The sequence below is a fragment of the Atractosteus spatula genome, chromosome 1 (assembly GCF_055471065.1).
Source record: "Atractosteus spatula isolate fAtrSpa1 chromosome 1, fAtrSpa1.hap1, whole genome shotgun sequence".
Taxonomy (NCBI): Eukaryota; Metazoa; Chordata; class Actinopteri; order Semionotiformes; family Lepisosteidae; genus Atractosteus; species Atractosteus spatula.
Window position 1 is genome coordinate 54,875,111 of NC_142706.1, and position 19,990 is coordinate 54,895,100.

Below are 19,990 nucleotides of genomic sequence, written 5' to 3' on the forward strand. Positions count from 1 at the left end.
TTTCAATAATGCCAAAAAACAAAAGAATTTCAAAAAGGGCCAAAAAAGCCTTATTTGCACAAATTGCAAGTGAAGGAATAAAAAAAGTTTTGGAAAAATGACTTGAAGAATTCAACAATTATGTTAATTTTCATTATACTTGATAGCAGTGAGGAAAGTTGGATGGACATGTTAAACAACCATGTGTTCTTGGCTACATATAAAACCATAAATAAGAAAGCATGTTTGTAGTTCCTAGGGAAAAGAGATGAAAGAAGATTAATAAAGGAATGTTTGCAGGCAAGCAATAGCTTGTTTGCTGCCATCGCATAAGCTTCATTTGATGAAAAACCTCCTGAAGAGGTTAGGTGACAGAAAAGACTTTTGTTTTAAAACTGCACTAAGTCTTTAAGTATAAGATCACTTTATTAGCTCTATACATTTTCTTGCATTAGGAATTTGTCCTTTTGCAAACACCAGCTTGCTCTCTATGAGACACACAGACAGGGAGAGAAGCTTGGGGTCAGAGTGCAGGGTCAGCCATTGTACAGCACCCCTGGAGCAGTTGGGGTTAAGGGCCTTGCTCAGGGGCCTGATGGAGTAGGATTCCTCTGCCAGCCATGGGATTTGAACTAGCAACCTTCCAGCCACAGGTGCAGATCCTTAGGCACAGAGCCACCACTCCGCCCAATATTATAATAATTATATTGTATACTTATATATATTATATTATATATAATGCTCCACCCAGTATAATAATGGTGCTGTAAAGACTTACCAGTATAATGACTTATAGCAAATGCCTCATTTTCATTTCCACTAAAAAGGTTGTATCTGATTTTCTTTCCTTCTCTGCTATAGTCTTGAGCAACAACAGTCACAACCAAAGTACCTTAAGAAAAAAAAGACAAATTCAGTTACTTAAAATGTACATCACTACAGTATGAAACAAACTTAAAAAATTAAATGTTTTACAATGTAAGCTATTGGACTATTTTTATTTGTCCAGGCTATTGACACTCTAAAAAGCTTTTATATATACAGAAGTATTAGACACTCCAACACTTGAAATCTAGAGCTTGTTTAAAGGATATTTGTTTGATATGAAGAAATATAACCAACTGTTAAGGGAAAATTATTGGAAATATATACTGCACATACCACTCGATTTAATCTGCTCATTCTTATGCAAAAACGTAAAAAAATTAAAAATGGATAGTTTAAAACATAAGAAACTTGCTTTACCTGATTTGCTGTTTTCTGGAATAGTTGCTTCATACACATGCTCAGTAAACCAGAGTCCAGGTTCTTCACCCTGGAGATGGACCAGAACCAGACCAGAAGAAGACCTAACTGGCACACCCTGATCTGCAGCAATAATATGCAGTAGTTTTGTACCATGGTATCCAGACGGCAAGAAACTCTTTAACCAGATGTCTCCTGTCTGACTGTTTATATCAAAAATTGAATCTGGTTCTGATAAACTGAAAAGTACAGCCCCATTTTGACCTAGGTCACTGTCGTCAGCTCTCACTGTAGCAATGGTGTGGTTCAGCGCTGTTTCCATTGATACATGGCCACTGACGGGGTTCTGAATGAAAATGGGAGAGTTGTCATTGATGTCTTCAATGTGCACCATGACGTTGACAGTAGAACTCTTTGGCCCTTGGGTGCTACAATCACTCGCTACAGCACGGAACACATACTGTGACTTGGTTTCTCTGTCCAACTCTCTTGTGATCCTCACCACACCAGATGAGCTGTTGATTGTGAACATTCCCAGAGTGTCATCAATGAGAGAGTAAATGACCTGTCCGTTGGCTCCTTCATCGCTGTCAGTTGCCCATACCTGGAGAACTTCAGATCCCACTCCCAGGTTCTCACTGACAGATGTCCGATAATGCTTTCTGCTGAACACTGGGCTGTTGTCATTCTCATCCAAGACATTGATTAGAAGTTCAGCAGTGGAACTTCTATGAGGAGATCCCACGTCTCGAGCCTCAATGATGATTGTGTACATGCTCCTCTCTTCCCTGTCAAGGCTTCTTGTGGAACTTATGTCTCCAGTTGTAGCATTGATGACAAAATACCCGCTAAAACTTTCACCTAACAAGAGAAGCACACACGTTATGTCAAAATAAAATGAAATATCTATTCAAATTCAGCTACAGTAGGAGAGATACAAATAAATTCTGTATTTACAAGACATAGTTTTGATTAAAAAATCTATGTAAAGACTGCTTTCCAAACCTAAAGCATTGTAAAGTCCAACTAAAGTGGCATTCATTAAAAGTGATATGTCAATAAGAAAAAGCGTGCCCACCAGTGATTCTGTATTCGATAGTTCCATTTTTCCCGGCATCCTCATCAATGGCTTGAGCAGTGTGAATGACTCCAGGCTGTAGGTTTTCTGGGATGCTGATCTCAAAGGAAGTAAGCATGAACTCAGGAGAGTTATCATTATCATCCAAAACAGTGCACAGGATTGTTGCGGTACTGGAGAGGGATGGCAGCCCACTGTCACGACCCAAAACTGCAAAATACAATGCCTGTTACCATAGCTCAAAGTTCATCCAATGTTCTAGTATGTCACTAAGTCTACTATTTCCAAATAACCTTAGATTAGGGTTGGGGTATTGTTAGGATTAAGCTAAGGTTGGAATACATATACATAATCACCTGTATGCAACTTTAGAAAAATAATTCAATACTGTACATAACCCACACACTCAGCATCACCAAAAACCTTTATCCACCTCCTCTAGTTTCTTAAGGCCTTAAATCAGTACAGTTTTGCATGTTTTATTTGATCTTTCTTTAATGCAGTGGATTTTTTTGTTTCAAATAACTTCATAAGCATGTTTCTACCTATAGTCTTCTTTTAGGTCTAAAGAGTACTTTCATTTTTAACTGTCTGATATTTCATATCTTAGTTGCATTTGCTTTATCCTGCTTTTCCTTATGTATGGGTTTTGTTTCTGTACTGTATAACTAATCACAAATACAGCCCTTCAAATGGCTTTTACTAGAACGTTGGCAGAAAACATAAGCAGTGTCAATGGTTTTTACTTAAAAAGGCATTTTGGTGCAACTCTGTTATACTTCCAGACATCATTGTTTTATTTTAAAATAGCTTGCAGATGATTTTTGAGAGATGTTTTTAGAAATGTTAGTATGTAAAGGCTGAAACAACCAAATAACAGATAGCAAAGAAGTAAAATGAAAATTAGCATACAGTTGTTGTAAATTACGTCAGTAAGCTCTTAATTATCTGGGTAATGAAACATATAGAAAACACTGAATTCATCTTGTGAGTTTGACAAAGTCAATGTGTATATAGTTCTTGTTCTCATTAAAATGCCAGTGCAAAAATTTGGAAGAAAAAATTCCTGTACTGGAAATATATAGATATACTATTTAAAGATACCATATAAAATTCCATGTTTAAAAGTGAATTCAATATCAGACTCAATCAAATGTGGACTTGGCTCTGTACACAAGTCTCTTTAGTAATGCACTCTGTGACCTGAAAACCAAATCCCTTTCCCTTACTACAATAGGCCTTATGTCTAACTATTCACTACAGATATGATAAAAATGCATAAATGAGCGTTTAGAAAATCTGAAATTTCAGACTTTGTTTTCTAAGAAGTAGTAGTAACTATGTCCTACATAACACACTTGTGCTTTCTTAAAATACAAAACCCGATAATTTATTTCAATCTGTGTGTGTTAAAGGTGTTATACAGTATTTACTATGGAACAGTATGGCAAGTAAGGATCATTACCTCGAATGGTGAAGAACTCTTGGACTTCTCGGTCTAGAGTTACAGCAGTTTTTATCTCTCCAGTTTGTGAGTTAATTGTAAAAAACTCATACCCTGGTCCAGGCAGTAGGCTATAACATACAGCAGCGTTCATTTCTGTTAAATGCAAGTGAGATTCAAATAAAAGCATTTTCACATACATCACATCAGTATTCACTAAAATAATTTTCAAGTGAATGTCGGAACAGTTGTAAAGCTACAGAAGGTTATAAATTACAGCAGTAAATTATGCATATTTCTATAATGGATCTGTAACTCTAATTTCAAGCATTTCTTCTTTTTTAAGAATATTGAATTGAAAATTGTTTTACTGCTTCAAAATCTAATATTCTCAATCTGCTCTTATAAAATTCTTCATCCTCAGTAGGTAAACTTTAAAGAATTGCTTCTTTATGCACTAAAAGTAAAAGGCAACAACACAATTAACTCAACGCATGGTTCAGTCTAAACATGGACTTAAAATCAGAAATAGAGTACAGTACACTAACACATTAACAAGCTTGCAGAACTGCTGTAAAATAATTTTTAACTCCTATATAATGAAATTTCAGTCTCCAATTGGTTTTATGTCAGCTTAGTTCAGACTTTGAAGTGTAAAAACAAAACTAAATAAAAGATGTAAAATGAGTAAATGATTCAATTGTGCATTTTCAAATGACTAATGGGGCACCAAGGTCACTTGCTTCTCATATCAGGACAATCCATTTTGAGGATGTAACACCTTCTCTGCAATAAGGTCCAGCTGTAGATAATAATAATCCAAGCACTTTTTAAAGAATGAGTCCACTGAGATATAATCAGCCACAGTTTATGGCTTTAAAGTTTGCGTTTAATGGAAAATGTTGTTTTAATTCTAAAGAATTATTGATCCTTGCAGTTGCCCAGAACTGTGCTGTATATTTTGACTTGCCACCTTTCTCTGAATGTTTTGCACTGTATATGATGACTTTTAATTAAGTCACTGAAACGCTTTGTAACTTTTTAATTAACTTTCTAATTCATTCATCTATATTGTAGATTATTTTCATCTCCTTGAAGAAATTAAAAGTTGTCATTTACAACAACAGGTAAACCAGAAATCAGAATAATTATACAGTACTTTTGTTTTATGTTCCTCTCCAACAGTCTCAGCCCCATCTTAAATCTGTTATGATAATGAGATGAGAAAAGTCTTATTCCACTGCAGTGAAATAGAGGAAAGCCACTGATTATAATGTGAAAGCTATGGGAAGAAAAAGTGATTGGAGTCTGATGTTTGTGGTTTACAGACTATAAATGAGAATTAATGATATGTGGCTTTTGTCCCAGACCTTTGGCTCTACTAGCAAGATTCTTAAAGATCTTATTAAAAAGTATGTCAAGATATTGACAGACTTGTCTACATATAGAAAACAAGCATTAGGAATTTAGATGTCAGTAAGAACATAGTGAGGAAAAGCGTCGTGCCTGACTGAAAATATGTTGTATAAAGCGCTTTGGAACAAGAATTTCTTCAGGTATGAATCCTTTAGGATTCAGAGCCAAAACATTGTTTTTCTACCCTCCCCTTCTGCTTTTCAGCAAGCAATTAACAGCTAATTGTTCCTTTGTAGCTCATACGCTGACACAGGTCCAAATTTTAAATTACTTTTCACATTTTACAAAGTCTTGTGCATATTTTGGATTTACAAATGTCTGGCAAGCCTCCCATCTTTAACTATGCTATTGTGATTTACTATTTTTTCATTTCTAAGCCAGTGACTTTTGCCGCTGGATACACACACAAACTGTAAGAATTGTAAATGTTTGTAAGGATTTTATCTGGTGATAAGATCTATCTTCTGTATTCTTCTTCACTCTAAAACCAACATGACCATTTTTTTTACTATTTTATTTGTAAAAAGGTATTATAACTGTTTTAAAACAGTGCAATTGATGTTATTTCGTAAATGAAATCCTGACTAAAATTGTCCACATCTTCTTTGACCATTAAAAATATAAATACTTACTACATGTTTTAAAAGGTTGTCTATTCCAATAAATAAACTGTGACTCATATAAGGGCCTTTTGCTACCACCGCAGGATATCAGAGTAGCATTTACTCACAATTTCAAATTTTGATGAGTTAACACATTTGTGGGATATATTCTGGTTCTTAAAAATGCTAGCATAAATAAAAAAAAGACAATTTTATTCATCAGGAAATCTCACTGTTAATTTGCAAGCACAAAAGAATTGGTTGAATATTATAACATTTGTAGATTTTCTAGAAAAAAATACAAATATTATATTAACTTAAAATGAAAACCTCGAGATTTAAATAAAAACACCTTTCTTAACCTTTCTTTCTTAAAAAATCTTAACCTTTTCAAACATGTTATTTATAAATTTAACATGTTAGAGTGTGTTGAGAAGATAGTGTTGCCTGCAACAGAAATGTGAAATATCACAGATAGACCCTATGAGCAGATGAAATCTGACCACTCAGATCTCAGGACTTCACGAAGTACGGCCTTGTACCCTCAGAATATCACAGAAAGATGAGATCTGACAAATAAACCCAATTGTAAAGAGAACCTAGATTATCCACTATCAATTCTAACAACATTAAAATCAACTCACTTTTCTAGCCCAGTGGAAAGAGACAACGCAGTCTTTGAAAAAAGTATGTGTAGCATTTGTGGTTGAAGCCCAGATTCATACTGCCTATCCTGTCGTAGCGAGTATAGTCCATACTGCACACTAGAGCCTTGCTGCAGGAGTTTACATTTTCTTGTATGGCCTAGGAAGTACTGCTACTGTAATAATCTCATTTTATCATTCTGACTCTACCAAGCTGACGTCAAAAGTCACCGCTAGCTGTTACAGCTGTCTTAAAGAGAAGATAAGCCAGAGTTGCAAATGCATAAACGAAACGTCAGATATAAAAGTTAAAGTGATGCAACTATTTTGTCCACCATGATATTATACTATACTTATTGTACAGTACAGTATATACCTGTATATACACACACAGTAATGTAAATGCTTGTAATAGTGTACTATATTGTACTTGGATAATTGGAGTACTTTTCTGGTTTATGAGCATGAATTTGATATGACAGATGAAAACACACAATTCCAAGTGCAGATGGTCTGAATTAAGAATCATCACAGGACATCACATAAAATTCCATATAGAAGCTTGATTGCTGGTTTTGGCTAATTCGTGACTCAGGAATGTCTGTTTCAACTGACATTACAATTCTGCATAAAAAGTATTAAAACCTGCCTAAAATAAAAAGGTTCACAATTCTTTATGCAACAAAAGTCTTCATTATTTAATTTTAAAACATGAAAAACCTTATCATTCATTCTAAAGATTTTCAATACCTTATACTCTTTCTTATGTAAAAGAGCCAACAACATGAAATCTTCAGTAGACAAATTTAGACAATTACAATTACATTTATGTTCTGTTTTAAGACTATTTCGTCACTTTGTTGAAAGGTTCCTGCTTCAGGTCCCCAGATTTGTTGTGTGCTTTGAACTTTCTCTGTAAAGTTTAACTGCTTTTTTGCCTCGCTGATATTTAAATAATAGACAAGGCTGCCCCCTTGAGGCTGAATTGAGTTACAACAGTGCTTTGATACATTTCTTTCTAAATGCTTCGTTATCCTTTTGTCATGTTTTTTTGCCTTTTTAAAAAAAATGTCTACATTATGAAAAAATAAGCCCATTCTATTTTTATCAAGTGTTTTTTAGAACTATAGATTATGCTCAACAGGACTGTAACTGTACCTGAATCCTTGTCAAGTGCTGTAACCCTGATGAAAACGTCCCCAGGTTCTCTGTTCTCAGGTATAGATGCAGTGTAAATGGACTGCTCAAACACGGGTGCTTCATCATTGACATCAATGACAGAGACTGTGAGCACCTGAGTGGAGGAGAGTGGAGGGTCTCCACTGTCTTGAGCCTGTATGATTAGTGTATAGGAACCTTGTGTCTCATAATCCAGGGATGAGGCCAGGAACAGCAACCCTAGAGGCAAAAAAGAATGAGTACATGTATTGCTTGTGTTTTTAATTAACATGTCATTTGTTGATGTTTTAGTTCATTTTGAAGGCATCAGCTGCTATTATTAAATTATAATTATAATTATAAAATTAATGTTTCATTAAAATAAAGAACAAGAAACAGAAAGTCCTTTGCACCTGTGATTTCCTCCAACATGAAGACCCTCTTCTCATTTCCTGACAGGACTTTGTACACAACCTGGCCATTTCTACCTGAGTCCTTGTCTTTCGCAATGATGTGATGAACCAGGGCTCCAACTTCTGCATCTTCAACAATGTGTGAAATGTTTGAAGACACAAAGACTGGGCTGTTGTCATTCAAGTCTAAAATGAATATGTGGGCTGTCAGAGCTGTGCACTTCTGGTCCAAAAGGTTTGCAGCCTGGTCAGTAGCAGTAACCGTCAGGACAAAGCTCTGAGTCTCATCTCTGTCGATCTCAGCTTTGGTAGTAAGGGTTCCTTTGAGTGGATCTATCTGAAATGGAATTTCTTCCATGTTATTTGAAGTGACAGAATAGTGTAACAGACTGTTAAGAAAACTCCCATCCCCATCCTTGGCATTAAAGGTGTAAACTGGTGTTCCAATAGGCAGGTTCTCCTCTAATCCAAAAGTAATGACATCATCTAAAAACCAGGGTTCATGGTCATTGCTATCTTCCACTCTCACACTGACAAACACAGATCTGTTGAGGGCAGGAATCTGGCTGTGGTCTTCTGCATGCACCTTCAGAAAGTAGTGTGAGGCTGTTTCGTAATCAAGTTCATGGGCAAGAAACAGGTTTCCAGAAAAGCGGTCAATCCTAAAATGGATGCTACCATCTCCTTCAGCAATGGAGTACGTCATATTTTGGCCATCTCCATCGGAGAGTTTCACTGATCCAAGGATTTTTCCAGGTTTGGAATCTTCTTTAAGAGAAAACTGCCTGACGCTGTGGTCGGGATTATTAACCCTCTCAATTGGAAGACTCTGAAAGAAGAATATTTGTTTGTGTACCACACAGCTATTTCAATCTTTTTCAGTTTGTACAATAAAGACATCATTAAAATATTTCTGTATATTCTTTATTTGTTTAATGTATTAATTTATTACTTTTAATTTATTATTTGGATTAGAGATTTACTTAAGACTTTTTGAAAGCAATGACAACATACTGTAGCTTTTATACACTTTGCACAGAAATGAGGTACTGTTAGCTGTTATTACGAGCTATTTTAAATACATGTTGCAATAAAATAACAACAGAATTACAAGCTAAAAGCTTAACCTTTTTAATTCATGTCAAAGTTAAAGGGCGTTTATTTTCAATATTTTTACATGACTTTAAGCTAGAATGACAAGGACAAGTGCCCGCAGGACCTCAAGGGTCATGGATTGACAGCTCTGCTTCTCCATGAACAAAATAAAAAAATGAACAAAATATAATCTTGCAGAACTCAAAACATGTAAATAAGATCCATTACCAAAGCAAAACTGACTTCTGATTCAAAGAACGTTCAGCATTCCTACTGTATATGTAATCACAGTTTTAAGTGTCTTGAGCTTGATGTCACCTGCAAGTGAACTACAGCTGATTCTTCCAGAGGTGAGGGTCCTCTATCTCTGGCAGTGACTGTCAGTGTATAGTGGCTTCTAGGATGCTGAGAAAAATGTTCTGTTGTCTTTATTTCTCCACTTTTGCTATCAATTTCAAAATGCTCCAGGCCATCCTCTGTAACACAAAAGCATTGTATTTGATGGTATTTTCTGTTCTTTTAGGATGTATTGTTCAAGAGATGTTTCTAATTTCTAAAGTGACAATTCTAAATAATTTATAACACTGAAAATGACAAACAGACTTGAAATAACAGGAATATCTGTCTTTACAATAGTAAGTAACATGAGGTTACAAACAGTAATAGTCATGTAATCCTATCTTTCTCATCTAGTCGTCCGCAGTTAAAGAAGACTTTAACCCATATCTTAAAAAAATATATGATATGAAAAAGTCCAAATTCAAATGCATGTGAGCTACTGGGAAACAGAGAAGAATAATGACTTTCTCTAATGTAGTTACTAATTTTTCATCTTACACTTTATAACTTTGTACCTGAATGCAATGCATATAGTACTGTTCCATTGTCTCCAGCATCCAGGTCTTTGGCAAACATGCTGGTTACCACAGTACCTGCAGGCTGCCCTGCCCAAACCTAAGAAGCAAAAGAGGGATGTGAAATTACTGTAATAGAAAAAACATATATTAGAAGACAGAGCTCCTCTTACATTGTAAAACAGTGCTGTAATACACAGTTATAATAAAGAAACAACAAGACCTTCTGTTAAGTTAATTTTAAGTACAATTAATTCATAAATAACTAATGTGTAAAAGCAATAAACATTGCAATAATCAGTTTTAGTATTTGATTTAAGTCCATCAAGTAACATACTGATCAATACACAAATCTTCCACACTTACCTCAGATGTAGTGATATAATTTATAAAGCACATAATATACCATACTAATGCAAACGATTTTTGAATTTTATAGTTAAATTCCGTAACGACCACAAGTCAAGCACTCTAAAGTCTGCACAAGAATAAAAATGTTTTATAAACTGGCTTGTTAATTACACATGTAAAGAGTGGATTACTTTAAACAAGCACAACTAAAGCACCTTTCACTTAAAAAGTCGTTTGCAACTGCAGACTAATAAGGATTGTGAAGAGATGTCCACAAGGTGGAGCTATTTGTAGGGACCTTCAAAGAGAGCATGAATCCTGGGAGCTGCTTAAGAGACCAGAAGAGAAAGGCAATACACACTAGAAAGACCAACCTGTACATTTAGCTCTTTTCCAGCGGGCAGGTGTGTGAACTGAGGGGGGTTGTCGTTGATGTCTGTGATGAGAATGTAGACTGTGGTGGAAGCACTGTGACGTGGGAGACCTTGGTCTGTCACTAACACCGTCAGGGTATGATGAGTACGCTGTTCACGGTCCAGTGCCACCCAGTTAATAATCTCTCCTGCAGGACAGCACCAGCAAAACAGCTAGTTACTGAGTCAACTGTCACAATTCAACATTGCAATTACATGTTTACAGCAATGGATCTTAAAATAAAAAAAGAAGTTCTAGAAATGTTACTGTATTTAGGAAGATGTGCATCAATGCTAAGTCTGCATGCTAAAAATTATGAGAAGTAAAGAAATATAAACAACCCACTTGTCGAAGAAATAAGAACTAAACTGATATAAAAAACATAAGAAAGTGCTCATGAAACTTCACTTCTCACCTGTTTTAGAATTAATACGGAATTGTTTTCCATCTGATAATAAGATGTAGGATAGCTGGGCATTTTTGCCAGAATCTAGGTCTGTTGCCTTCACAGAACCGACTAGCCCATGAGGAACTGGTCCTTCTTGAATTGTAAAAAAGTAGGAATCCTGCGTGAAGACTGGGGCATTGTCATTCTCATCCAGAACATTTACAATAACAGTGGCTGTGGCACTAAGCAGCTGTTTCCCTTCCCAAGCTGTGGCAAGCACTTTGAATCGATGTGTCGACTTTGACTCGTAGTTTAGATTCAGGTTGAGGAAGAGCCAGCCACTGTCTGCATGTATCCCAAAGGGAGAGGATCCTGAAATGGGCTGCAGAGAGTAGGAAGGGCTGGAATTGTTCCAAGGGTAACTTCTATGGGCTCGCACTTGGATTATCCTCGTGTCTACTTGGGCATTCTCACTGATTTCCACCTGGTAAATGAGTGTTTCAAACACTAGAGTGCCCTCAGATTTTGTGTGCTCAACATTGACAATGAGTGTCAACATGGAACTTAAGGGGGGATCGCCTTCATCTACTGCCAGGATCTTCAGAGAGTAGCTGGACTGGGCATCCAGTGAAAGGCTGTCGTTGAGATACACAGTACCATGTAGCATGTCAACTGCAAATGCTCTTGTGTTATCTGCCTGTAGAGCATACTTGATCCTGCCATTGGGCCCACTGTCCTTGTCATGTGCATGAGCGATATACAAGACAGTACCTGGCAAAGTGCTCTGAGAAATGGTGATTGTTTCCAGGTCTTTTGGAAAGACAGGAGGGTTGTCATTGACATCAGTGATAGTAATGTTCACTTGAGTGCTGCTGTATACTGGGGAGGTGCCTGTCTGTGATTGCAGCATAAGGATCACATAAGACTGGGCTTCGTGATCGAGAGGTTTATTGGTACTGATGAGACCAAACTGAGGGTGGATGGAGAACAAGCCATGTGGATCACCAGAGGAAATTCTATAGAACAGGGACTCAAAGGAATCTGTAAATAGAGGAAGCAGCTCAGTTATTTTACTACATTTAAGATTTTTAAAGGATGTTACTTTAACCAAAATAAAAGACTAATTTCATATTACGCTTCATTTGAATGACACATTTCCTCAATTTTATAAGGATTTAGTCTAATACTTTCATTCATTACATTACAGCAAAACACACAATCCACTCATGATCTATACGTACACCTCTTTCAACAAAAACAGCATATAATAGCAGACAACAACTTGTCAGTGTTTCCAGAGCTTGATATTGAAAAACACTGTCTTAGTTCCTGATAACCTGAGCAAGGAAACAGTTTCAATTCATCTGTATTTCTTACAAAATGTAGTTTAGTCACCTGCCTTTAGTCACTTCTGCTACACTGTGGTAGTAAAGGTTTGTGAGATGAAAAGCTTATTGGGTGAGCTAATAAGGCTTGGCACTTCTTGAAGAAGATCCTTGATGCCTGTGTGTTAATGCAAGGGTTAATCTTTTAAGCAACAACACAGCCTTAAATGACTGTCTAACACCCTGGTTGGCTAAGCTGCTGAAACGACAAACTATTTAGTAAACAAAGGTCAATCTATCAGCTGGGAAAAAGTGACATTTACATTTCTACTTTAATACAACCTTTTTTGTCAATTTCAAGCAAATAATAAGTTGTACTTCTTGATCTACAAACATTTACAATATTTAATGTAAGAAAAGGACATGTATTTGAAGGATTTTCATCTTAAACAAAATATCAACAATGTCACCTACTTCTCCTATTGGATACTCAAAGAAATCACCAATAAATAACCTTGTACACAATAAATATAATTCAAAAAGAACAAAATACTGTTCCACAAATTCTTCAAAGATAGTGGAAACTCTCATGAACTTTGACCCAATGAATTCTAATCCCACCTGGACTTGCATCATGCCCAGAAGAAGCTGCTGTACAATGTTGCTAAATCTTACACACTTGGCAGTGTTTGGAATCTGGCAGGGAACCTGCCATAGAAACGTTATCCCACCCTTACTTTTCAATCTGGAATTAGCACTTGGTAGCATTAAGAAATCACACTTAAGGCAATATAACCCTGTGACGAATACTAAAAAAACAAGGTAGTAGATACAGTAGTAATGGCATAATAAGAAGTGCAATAAATGAACAATTGTAATACAGGTCCACCAAGAAATCTTTTGTTAAAAAAGCTTTATATTTTGTTCATTAAAATACTTTAAAAACAAAATAGAATAGCCTGAACAAGATAAAAAAGGAACATCAGTAAAGCCTCTGTGTAATCGTTTTGAAAAAAGTTTACTCACTTTTAGGGTTGGTGGCCTGCACTGCTCCCACAGCAGTCCCTATGGGGGCGTCCTCTGGTACCATGAAGTCATATCGAGACTTCTCAAAAACAGCAGGGGCAAGAGCACTACGTACAATGTTCACTGTGATGGCTGCTGGTACCAGACAGCTCAGACCTCCTCCATCCTGTGCTGACACCGACAGCTTCACACTGGTAGTGCCCAGGTGGCTTAGGGTCGATGTCAGATAAAGAATTCCTGTGGAAAATCAACAGACTCAAGCTCTTTTCAATTTGCCAAGCCTTTGTTCCCAGCTTCAAAATAAAGTAACAGGGCAAATACGTGAAATACCTTCTACAGTACTACCATAAAAAATTAAATAAATTAATTAAGTATAATACTAATATATTCTGCTCAATATCTGCACCTTAGTTTAAACAACAATCATAAAACTGAAGTAGTGCCTCTTTCTTTATTGGAATGCTAGTTTGCATCAGCTCAATATACTGTACATGAACTGGGCTTCTGATGAGAAAATGAGAATAGCTTCTTATAGCGCAAAGTAACAAGGAAGAAAAGACACTGCAATCTAAACAGGCCATAGAAAATGTAATATGGCCAAACATTCTGTTAATTTAGAGTATCGGATTTGGGAAAGCAGCTAGGTTTTACAGCCTTTCTCTTATGAAGACAAGGTATTTGTCACAGGATCACTGAAGTCTGGTATAATTAATGCTAGCACTAGCATCTGATTAAAAAAAACACTTTCATTAATTACCATATTAAAAATAGTGTGATAAAGAAAGATAACAAAACAGAAGAATGGCTATAACAATATATTTATTTTGTATTGTTATGTTTTAATTACTTAGTGATTGGGGACCACTTTGGGGACATTTAGATACCTGTACTGTACATGAAATGCAGAAATAGTGTGAAGAGTTGTACAATTACAACTTTTTGCTCATTTTAGTATGGAAAGGATTGATGCGCATTAATCGATGAATCTGTATTTTCCGTTTTTTACAAATATAGGAGCCCTTAGGAAATCCTGATAAAAAGTAAATTTTTGAACAATTTATTTTTATCCATACAAAACATAAATTCTATATTTGAAAAGGCCAATGATATCTTATACCTACACAGACTAAGGATAAGCATGCAATGGAATTTATATATAAAAATAATAAAACAGTTATCACAGTGCTTCACAGATTTATTCTATTTATTCAGGGAAATCCCTGTCACAGTCGGCTAATGAGATTTGAACCAAGATTTGAACCAGCAAAAACCAAACTATAAAGCTCCACCATGAGTAAGCAATTGTTGAGCTGCTACAAAGCCCTGCAGCATCGCTTTTAACCCATAATTCAAAATAAATACGTACTCTTAGATGATTTGAAGTTGTCAGAATTTTTTTTTTCTCAACAAGACCAAGAAAAGAAACAGGGCTGAACACTGACATAATGAATGGGATTTTATATATATATATGAGGGATCTCTACAATCTCTTTAAGAGTGAATATAGGTTTATAACCGGGGTTAAAATGTTTGCAAAAATTTTAAATTTAACATTCTGAAATGTGTTTTTTTGATAGGACATCAAAACGTTTTTGGTGTGACATCTAGGAACATGTGACATATGTTCCTTTGAAGATGATAATTAATCCCACTGTGCACCGTGTACATCATTTAAGGTCTGACTGTAACCTGATGCTTTTTGTACCAGACAAAGCACAGATGGCAAAAGACCCACTAGTTTTGTCACCTAATTTTACCTTAAAATCTGACAGTCAGATAAATCATCTAAAATCTGCAAGAACCTTTTAATTCTCTAAACAAGACAGGTCTTTCAAAGACACAGATGGCTTTCCTGTAATTACAGCATTAGTAGCACATTATTATTCAAATGTATTTCCTGGAAGGCCTAATGTCATGATTTGTGTTTCAACTTGAGTGTTCTATTAAGCAACCTAATTATTACAGTTACCACTACACACTGAAACCAGGTTCAAAGTATTACAATTATGCAATTCACAATAGAGTAGTATGAAACAGGTTAAAATAAACATTTAAATTATTTTTTTAACTTATTGGACGTCAACATTACTCCTAATAGGACCTTTGAGGGACTATAACTCTTTCTCTAGGAGTCTTGTTTTTTAACAGTTTTCTTAAACCTACTACTTATTTTGTGTTGTATACGTGGTATTTGAAATTTGTTTGCATAATATTATTTTGAGAAGTTAATGGCATATTAAAACTGAATGTGATATTTCTCATTCTCTAGAACAGCCAACATCATGTCCTTCTTGATGTTGTCATATAAATTAGAAAATGTAGTGACTGTGATACTGCTTTTTAAAGCTTGTTTTACTCTGATCCTTAAATTCAGTATTAGTGTTTGTCATTAAATCAGTTAATATATAACACTAATACCATTAAGGACTTGGATTCTAATGGGGATTTAAGGAAGTATCTGTTAATCCATTATATGACATTGAAGAGTGATGTTGTGAATTATGATCACTATAAAGATTCGATTAATTAGAAAAGTTTTTTTTACAAATTACAATGCAATTTTATGTTCCATGGCCTTAGAAATGTTTCAAACAAAATCTGTAAATATAAACTGAGAAATCAAAAAAGCAGACTGTGACAGAACAGCTAGAAGTTGACATGAAATTGCATGAACATACTGTGACCCACATTTTACACCAACATCTGCTCCTGTGTCAATAAAACAGTAAGAACTGTTCAACAATTGAAACAAGAGGCTCAAACAAAAGCCTCCTGGTGAAGAATATATTGTATTTTAAAAAATTTGTTTTTGAAAACAATTCCAATTTAAAAACTTTGTTCTTTTATAATACTTATGAGGTGATGGGAGAGTTAAATTATTACATAACAGGTACTAAGCTGGACAAATTCCAAAGTTATGCACAATATTCTGCATATAACCGAAGAAAAAAGGGATAAGTAACCACCCAAGAGGTACAGTACAATTAAATAGAGTTTTTAAATGAACACAATACATACTCTGAAAATTAATCATGTTTGTTGATGCACGTGCTAGAGATCATGATGGCTCATTTTATTTTTAAATTTGGCAGAAGCAGCAAATGACAACTTTAAGTCTCCAAACAATATTATACAAAAAGATTTTACTTTTTAGAGGCAGTAAAAACGTGTGTTTTCTGTATACATTTCAAACTACTGAACAGCTTTATTTTAATCATTTCAGTATATGTTATATAGATACAAGAAGGTCTGCTCTGCAGAGAAGCAATCTAATAGAGTAAAATCTTATGTAGATCATTTAAATAAAATATCTATGCATTTAATTAAAGGATAATGCTCTCCCAGTGAAAGGGGAAGCCTGTTTACCTGCTGATGTGTCGACAGTGAAAAGGGAAGACAAATCCCCTGGTACGAGCTCGTAAGAGACTTGTCCAAACAGGCCAGAATCTCTGTCAGCAGCAATCACATTAAGGATTTCAGTGCCAGGCTGTGTGTGACTGCTAATGCTTGTAACGTATTTCACTGGGTTGAAGATCGGCCGGTGGTCGTTGACGTCTTCCACCTCTATATGAACGTATGTCTGTGAGCTCAGGTTTCCCTGACAGAAAAGAAGGCAGAAATCAGTCTTCCTTTAAGCTTTCCCCTTAAATGAGGGATGGGCAGCTCCTGTCCCTGAGGGTTGGGCCATATTTTTCAGATTGTTTTCAATTAGCAACTGATTTAGACTGGAAGACATGTGATACAGTATGACTTCTTATCTGAGTTGCTTTTTCAAATAAGCCATAAAAATTACAGGAGGAATAAATCCCTTCGGAGCCATATGGTCCTTGAAGGCTGGAGTTGCCCATTCTTTCAAAAATGTAAAATATGAAACTGTTTTTTCTGTGACATAAATTAATTTTAACTGTACTGTATATCAACTATTATAGCACATTCATGATAAGTCATGCCTTAATCAATTAATACCATATATGACTGAAATTAACTCTGTGTCAAAAAACTCAAAAAAACTTTAACTCAATAATTTAATGTCATGTAGTGAAAATATCTGTGGTGCAAAGAGATTAAGAACACAACTACATAAAAAGGTTAAAAATGAGAATAAGCCTTTCAGTCCATCTAGCATATTTTGTAGCAAGTAGCTAATTGATCCGAGGATCACATCCAGACATTTCTTGAAAGAAGCCAGAGTATGAGCTTCAACAAAATAATTCAGTAGCCTGTGCAATACTCCAGCATCCCTTTCATACAGAAAAGCCTTTGTGTAAAGATCCTTACCCCATCTTCAGCTTTAACCAGAAGATCATAGTATGCTGGCCCCTCATCTCTGTCAATATCCTGAGACACACAAATCTGTCCACTGTCAGGGTATATTTGGAAGGCTTGAGGTTTTTCATAGTTATTAAAACCATCGTAAAGAGAGTATCGCACTGTGCCAAATTTGCCATCGTCTGGATCTCTTGCAGTAACCTGCAAAATATTGAGAGGAGAAAATCGAGAAAAATGAGCACAACCTGGCAATATTTCATGTTAAGCATAAATCCAGTCCAATTTAGCTGTTATAATTATTTTGTAAATACAAAAACAGCTAACAACAATTATTTTGTGGGGAAAACCATTTCCGAGGATTTAAATACAAAAATTTGAGTTTAAGCATAAGTTACTGTACATACAACTTAATACATACTATCTCTTTAAAATATGTTCTATTTAATGTCTGAGAGAAAGATTCATGCATCCAAAAAAGATATATGGTGAGGCACCAGAGACTGAACAGAATAGCTCTTTGTTTTTTATGTTTCATTATTAACTTCAAGGTACTCTTTACTAGTGAATGCTCCTTACTTTTTTTTTGTGGTTGTATTTTAGGTACTTTGTGTGTTAGAAAAGTAATATGCTTCGACCACAGCCCTATAAGAACACCAGACATAATGACTATTGCAGAAAGGAATCAGGCACTAGGGATGGGAAATGTTGGTATATTAAAGCAGTTGAGTGTACAGTATGTCATTTTGATGCCCAGTCAGCAACCATTTTCTTATCAGTTAGACCACTCGAGGATGACTGTCAGCGTAAGTGATCATCTTATATTGGTAAAACATATGCCTGCACAGCAAAACAGGAGCACACAATTAGTCTTCAATCCCCCTGAGCTACAGTACAACAGGTGCTGTTATGAGGACTACCCAGTTAGGGACAGAATAGATTAGAAACATCTGAAGCCTGTGGTTTGCGGTGTTGTAGGCCTTAGAATGTTCAAATCCTTACTCATCAGCATCCAGGTGAATGGCAATGCTGAGCTTTAAATTGATGTTATCTCAGTAATAGATCATGGGAAACGATCATGTACTCTGACTCATCAAGAGTTAATATCAGCTCTGCTGAAGGCTTCTTATTTGTCTATCTATGTCAGGAAGTGTAATTTGCTGCACTGGACTGTATTGTGGAACAACATAAGTCCAAGGCAGCAGGAGTGACATTTTGGGGTGTAATTACTAGTGACCTCTGATCACTACTTGGTGGTATACAGTATAGACTCACTGCACAAATGTATCTGTTTCTCCTTTTACTGTCAGTGATGCATGGCATAAATAAACAGCTTGCCTTCTTACAAGACAATACTTTCCCTCACACACAACCAGGGTTACACAGGCATTCTTTTGGATACATAATGTTCAAGTACTGGACTGACCTTAAAGATCAGTTGATACAAACCCAACTATGGAACAAGAATATTGTTGTATTTGATGACAACATTCTTAATCACTGACTATCACAGAATTTTTGCACAGAATTGCATTTTAATTGTTTTTTGGCATACATATGATTGGATATTGAAGAAAGACATGTAAGATGACTTTAAAATATTTTTTCATTGTACAGCTACAGTCAAGGTAGGCTGTTATTTTGAATAATTAAAAATACAGAGAAAATACCCAACGTTTATACTACTGACTTTATTGCAATACAATATTTATATTGTATTTAAGTGTTATTTCAGTGCACAAGCATGGACCTTAAATGTGCAAGAACAGGCAAGATGGTTATGATAATTTTAATGAAGGTTGGTTTTTACAGCTGCGTAACTCAATTGGGACAATAGGAATGACCCATCTAAAAATAAAAGAAAGGGCCAGCACAGCAAGTTGTGAGGCCTGGATATCTCGTATGAACTATAAAACAAGTAATACCATATGTTTCCATGCTTAGAATACCGGTGTGTCCATCTGCATCTATCCCAAGGATAATCCTTATCCTGTTAAAATATTAGCAGTTAAGGACCTGAAGACACATGCAGTGATATAAAGCGCACAAGGTGTTTAAAAAGCTGTCAGAAAGGATCTACAGACCCAGTTGTTTCACCTTTTTCAGAGATTAGCAATAGGTCTCTGTGATGCAAACCCTGGCTAGATGGAGATTCTCTTGTCATTGTCATTGTCGTTGTTCCAGACACCAAAGGTTTTCAAAGGATATAAAATGTGGTTTAATTAATTGAGGGTTTAGTGTAATCTGTCACACACAACACGCCTGAATTACTTGATAGAAAGTGCAACTAAA

General features: G+C 35.6%; 1 protein-coding gene across 1 annotated transcript in view; it reads right to left on the minus strand.

Annotated features, from left to right (window-relative positions):
- dchs2 (dachsous cadherin-related 2) overlaps window positions 1-19,990 on the minus strand; it is a 47,767-nt gene that overhangs the window by 16,938 nt on the left and 10,839 nt on the right. Inside the window, exons 2-14 of the mRNA XM_088924396.1 lie at window positions 17,711-17,902; window positions 16,799-17,030; window positions 13,433-13,669; window positions 11,109-12,122; window positions 10,654-10,841; window positions 9,929-10,028; window positions 9,393-9,550; window positions 7,980-8,808; window positions 7,567-7,806; window positions 3,768-3,902; window positions 2,303-2,512; window positions 1,225-2,085; window positions 758-871 (exon numbers count right to left, since the gene is read on the minus strand). Of these exons, the coding sequence (XP_088780522.1) occupies window positions 758-871; window positions 1,225-2,085; window positions 2,303-2,512; window positions 3,768-3,902; window positions 7,567-7,806; window positions 7,980-8,808; window positions 9,393-9,550; window positions 9,929-10,028; window positions 10,654-10,841; window positions 11,109-12,122; window positions 13,433-13,669; window positions 16,799-17,030; window positions 17,711-17,902 (4,510 nt within the window). The remainder of the gene's footprint in view (window positions 1-757; window positions 872-1,224; window positions 2,086-2,302; window positions 2,513-3,767; window positions 3,903-7,566; window positions 7,807-7,979; window positions 8,809-9,392; window positions 9,551-9,928; window positions 10,029-10,653; window positions 10,842-11,108; window positions 12,123-13,432; window positions 13,670-16,798; window positions 17,031-17,710; window positions 17,903-19,990) is intronic.